Genomic DNA, 5771 nt, shown 5'->3' on the forward strand with positions numbered 1-5771 from the left:
GCTGCTGCTCTGGCACTGCTGGCTCCGGCCGGCCGGCGCCGACAACACCAGCCAGGCGTACTACACCGCCCTCATCAACGTGACGGTGCTGAGCCCCGAGCGGGGCGGCCCCACGCTGCTGAGGATCGACCGCGGCCGCTACGGGCAGGATTCCCCCAAGGTGGAGGTCAAGGGCCTGCTGGTGGCTCCCGTCCCCATTAACGGAGGTAACGCTTCCTTCGCCGCCGCGGGTGGCTTGCTGTCGGGTGCCTCCTTCACAGGGTGGTTGGCCTTTGAGCGGTGCGGACGCTGCCAGAGAGCTCTGACAAGGAGGAGGAAGAACTTGCCCGAGGAAAAGAATAAAAAGGAAAAAAAAAAAAAATCCATGATCGGAGAGTGCGGGCTTTCGTAACGGCTCTGCAAAGCATAATGGGGTCTCCAGCATGGATGCCAGCAGGCTAGTCGTGCTGAGCGATGAAGGTGTGATTTCTAAACTAATGACAGAGAGTCGGTAGCGATAGGTAACAGTTTACGGCATTGCCATGAGTCTCGGAACAGCTGCACAGCAGACTCACTGTGATAAATACGCATCTGGATGGCTTTTGCAGCTGCATGAATTCATGGTTGGTCAGTGTACATTTCCTAAAAATGCTGTTTAAGCTGTCCATCAAGACTTAGGAGGACTGGAGCCATGAAGCTCTCATGGCTTGTCCAAAATGCACTTGTTTGAAGTATTGGATGCTGTGTAGTGCTTCCAAATAAGTTTTCTGTTGTCCATATAATTATTTTCTGGACAAATGTTGGGTTTTATAGGGAACATTAGTTTAAACAAGTGAGAGAGTTGTCTTATTTTTGCCTGAAATGAAACCAATTGCCTCAGTCATAATGAAACGGTTGTAGTATCTCATTTTGAAAACCCTTCTCGACGTTATCTAAACTGCCATCTTTACAAAATGGACCACTTGATGGATCACAGCGGTCCCAACCTGTCTCCTGGCCAGTAAACCTCTGAATAATGCATTAAGGGAAATAATGTAGTTGGTTAAAACTAGACTCTTAAGTGATTAATATTAAGAGGGGTTTTTTTAATGAATTGCTAACACAGAACTATTGTATTAAAAGCTTTTGTGAATTTACCAAATCTTAAGATCAGGAAAATACTTCGATGCTTCTCCAGAACAAAAGGCATCCTGCTAGGCAGCCTGCTATAAGCTTCTAGTATGTATGAAGCAGACTGCATCAGCAGATGCTTGCCAGTTTCGTTGAAGCTTGGATTCATTATCTTTACAGAGTGTTAACTAGAGTATGTTAATGTAGCATATTTTGGGTGGAAGGGTGAGGAAGCAGAAATCATTGAGCAAATCTACTGTAAAGTGATTTTCATTTGTACCTCAAATCCTACCTTCACCATGCTCGCAGAGTCAGCTACCATCAAATACGCTCAGTCTTCCCTTTTGCTTCCTGGTATTCCTCACTTAAACACACCCCCCCAACCTCCGTATGAAATCGGAGGCTGTCCTGAAAGTGTTGAGGCACGTAAACACGGTTATTGCAAGTAGTATTTTTAGGGTTTTTAAAACTATTACCTTTTAATATATGCAAGGTATTCAAATGCTTGATGTGTTTAGTGGCTGCATTATTTGTCAAGAAAAACTTTTTACGTTAATTACTTTTTAACCTGCTTCTGTTACTTTTTCTGCTTTCTTCTGATACGGTCTTCACTAAAACGTTGAGGGAGGCTGACAGCATTTTCACTGGCAGCTAATAACGAGCTAAATAAAATTCTGAGCAGTCCATAAACAGCATTTTTATACCTTTTGGCTAAGTATTGTATGATGAATAACTTCATTGAGAAAACACAGCAGGAAAAAAACCTCAATTTCTGCAGTTTTGGTGTGCTGTAGTCATTAAAACTTTGCCATCAGTTGTTGGGGAGGTTCAGTTTTGTCCTGTTTGTCAACAAAAGACTGTTAAAACAAACCTTAGAGCAGTTGTCTTCTTTAAAGGTTCTTCTGAATTGTTCTATGTAGGTTGTAATATACAATTTTATTTGAATAGTATACATTTTATTTGAACTTGGCTGAGGTGCACTTCATGCGGCTTAAAAATATTTCATGTAGTAGGAAAGACTGGAATATTTTATGCTTTTGGTTAAGATGTTCTTGAATGCTTAAGGGTCTTATGTTATTCTGCTTTTTTACCTAGATTTGATAGAAGACAATACTGTCATGCTGAAAGTAATTGCTCTAATGCCTTTTCATCAGTCTGTTAATATTGCTGTAGAACTTGTTTGCAAATTATTTTTTTCTAATAGCTCTTAACACAAGTAGCTAGCACCATTTACTGCTGTTAGAGCAGTAAATGCTCTACCCCAGTTCTCATGTGTCCTAAGAAGAATAGGACTCTACAACTGTTAACAGCTATGTTTGAAGATACCTTGACTTTGAAACTGTCAACCGCTTTGATGTCAAGCATTTACCCGTTCATGGGCTATCCCTTGAAACTTCCACGAACATGAGTGGTCTGTTAGCACTTTGATGGCATAGACTGGGGCATCCATGTTTTAGAGCTGAAATGTCCTTGATGTCACATTTTTGCATGCTGCATTAAGATCTCTTATTCATTGCCTGCAGGAAAATAAATGAATTTACTAATTCAGAATTTAGGGCCAATGAACTGCTCCTGAACATACAGCATTTGTAATAGCACAGCGTGTGATTAAGCGTTGTGCTTTGCGGTGTTTTTTGTTAACTTGTGTTCTTGAATATACCCAGTATTTTATATACTACTTTTTGAAGTTGCCCTGTGATTACCCATCCTTTAGATGTCAGTGCAGAATGATACATTCAATCACTTCTCCTGTTTCTTTAGCAGAATTTCTTTAATCAAATTCAACCTTGCCGTGTATTAAAACTCTTTCCAAAAACTGTTCTTTTTATAGACCCTTGCATGAAATTGATACTGGCTTTCAAAAAGCAATGTTCCCCTGGAAGTGATACGGCGGTAATTCACATGACCGCTTCAGAATGTGGCTTGTGAAAGTGTAACTCCAGCGAGCTGTTGGCCACAGTTGGCCACTGGCCGTAAATGTGGCACCTGTGTACACGTATCTTACCGAGTGCTTTAAGTGCCTGATAGCAGCAGAGTTTCTCTATTAAGCTCTCTTCCGTTCTTCCACTTCTAGTTCCTTTTCTTACTTCCTCTAGCTTATTAATCTTTTCTCATGACTTGAATAAGAGCATTTTCAACAGTTTATCAAAAAGTGCTCCTTTCCTTCTGCCTGGAAGGAGAATAGTGAAATGCATCTTCACAGCCTGATGCAGCTTTTCTGGTGGTTCAGTTCAGGTTTATATCATTTCTTCAGTGAGGTTACTGAGCGTTTCTCATTCAGTCCCTTACTTAGTTATCTGTGACTTTGTGGAACCAGCCATTTCAGCCTACGGTGCTCACAGTAGCTGCCTAGGTACTCGCGGCAGTGTCTCCACACGCACCGTGTAGGTGTTCAGCCCTGTGCACTCTAACGACCTTTGCTTTTAAGCACCTTTGGTATTGGGTTCCTGACACCAGTTGTGGTGCTCATCTTTAGGAGTCGGTATGTTCCTCTTTGCTATGACAAACCAAGCGAGAAGCCATCGAAAACTCACTTCAACGGTTCTTGATAGAAACTGTGTGGCTTAGTTCCCTCAAAAATGTTCTCCGCGGTGAACGTGTTGAGTCTGGGTTCGGATACACGGTTGAGGACTGGAAGCATCAGTCCTGTGTGCTCTCAAAGTCCCCTTGCAGATGGTCACAGCTTGCTGGGGGGCAAGGTTTTGTGTTTGGGAAGCAGACGGGGTGATCAGGACTGGAGATGGGACTGATAGGAGGTGACGCAGCAGCAGATACGAAGCCAAACTTGAAAATGTTAAGACTCACTGAGCCAATAGGTCAGGAACGAGGGGGAGACGGTGGGGTGGAAAGGGACTGTGTGGGGACGTGAAGGTTGTATGAAAGTTGCACTGGAGAAGACCTGTAGAAAGGGAGATCTCTGTGGAAGGGGTAGTAGGGTTGTGGCTGGGCAAGGAGACTGAGAATTTCAGGAAAAGCCTAAGTTAGAAAAAGGTTGGAAGTTGGGGAAGAAACAATGTTGGCTCAACATCAGGAATGGAGGTATATCTCGTGCCCAGTACTGTAACTATAGCATTTTGTAGCATCTGACACTTCATAAACACGGTGTGTGAACAAGTTTGAGCTGCAGAAGGCTTAAAATGTCAGTTTCCTGGTAACTGCAGAGCTTTAGGTAATATTCAGACAGAATTTTGTGTTCCTTTCTGGCCCAGAATCCGAAACGATGAGCTTTAGGAAGATGCAAGAAGCAAATGTATCGATAAATATAGAGTAGTGGAAGAAAAATCTTGTGCATGCATCTATCCTTTACTCTTGGTCTCAGTATCCAGCTTAATTAGTAGTCATTAATTGATAACAAAAGTGGAGGTTATATATTGGAGCTTATAGCCATAATTGCAGTATACTTACTGAGCTAACAAGATTAAATCTTAACTACTACAGGACTCTTCTAAGCTTCAGTGATTTTTCTTTTGTTTAACTTCTTCCCTGGAACAAGATTACCTCTCGTTCAAAGAGTTTCTTTTAGTATTAAAACCAGCTTTAGTCAGAGCAATTACCTGAAATAGTTCTTGAAAATAAAAAGTTGCTGTACATAACTCATTGACACAACTTTTAAAAGGTGGAAGTTACAACTGGCTTGAACAAGGACTATATTGATAATAACACAAGCAATAATGCTTTGAAGGAAAAGGCGTATATTACACGTATGTTATTAAACCCTAATGTGATAGCAAATACTAGTACCCTTCCTTGAAACAGGAAGGAATCAGTGCTGCTGTATTGCTGCTGTAAATTTCCCAGCTGAATGCCCTTACTGGAGATTTTATCACAGGATTATAATTAATGTGTTGCACAAGGGTGTCTGTTTTGCCAGTCAGGTGTGCTGGGCAGTGCCTGCCGGAGGGAGGGAATGCTTTGGGGCGCAGGCTGCAGAGCACTGCAGCTTCCTGTGTTCTTTCCCACAGAGTCTCTTCATCTGCTGCCCCTCGAAATACTGGTGGTGTCTCTCCACCTATTGTATTACAGCGATTGAAGGTCAGACTTTAAAATGATTTCTGTATGTGTAGCTGAGACAGACCAGCTCTGGCAACTGGTGCTGGCATCAGAGTACAGTATTAGCTGAGATGCAATCAATATCAAGATATCTGACCTTTTTATTTAAAAAAAAAAAAAAAAGGAACAAAAGAAAAAGGGAAAAAAAAAAAAAAGCATGGAATGAAATAGTTACTGCCCAGTCTGTGGGATCATGGCACTGGCCTTTTTCTGTGAAAAGGGGACAACAGTCAATGCATCAGTCTTGGCTGAAGCGGGACATCACAGCTACGTTTTAATCAATGCAAGAGCAACATAAAAGCACGGTATATGGGAGAAATCAAACCCAGTCCCGGTTCAGAAGTAGAAGGAGACGGTCTGCATTCAGGCAGGTGTGTACTTACTTCTGACAAAGCCTCTGACAGCTGACCATTAATTGCATATTTGCTCCCACAAATGGCTATCCCTTTTACAGGGGGGAGGCTAAAGGACCTGGTCAAGCAACTGGAAAAGATGTGGAGGAACGTACTGTTGCTGTGCTAACGTGAGCTTGCCAGTGCTGCTTCTGTAGTTAAGGAAGCCCGGTTGGTGATATTAACTGCTTCTTTCACATGAATCCCTAAAATGCTGTCACAAACATAGTCCTTCAGCAG

The 5771-nt window shown here is 42.3% G+C and overlaps 1 protein-coding gene across 1 annotated transcript in view; it reads left to right on the top strand.

Moving 5' to 3' along the window:
• Nucleotides 1-4: 4 nt before the first annotated feature.
• Nucleotides 5-5771, top strand: part of RNF130 (ring finger protein 130) — a gene marked incomplete at its 5' end in the record, with an annotated part of 28927 nt that continues 23160 nt past the window's right edge. The window contains one exon of the mRNA XM_010295809.1: nt 5-206. Coding sequence (XP_010294111.1) covers nt 5-206 — 202 coding nt within the window. The remainder of the gene's footprint in view (nt 207-5771) is intronic.

Source organism: Phaethon lepturus, unplaced genomic scaffold (assembly GCF_000687285.1).
Source record: "Phaethon lepturus isolate BGI_N335 unplaced genomic scaffold, ASM68728v1 scaffold11611, whole genome shotgun sequence".
NCBI classification, from domain to species: Eukaryota; Metazoa; Chordata; class Aves; order Phaethontiformes; family Phaethontidae; genus Phaethon; species Phaethon lepturus.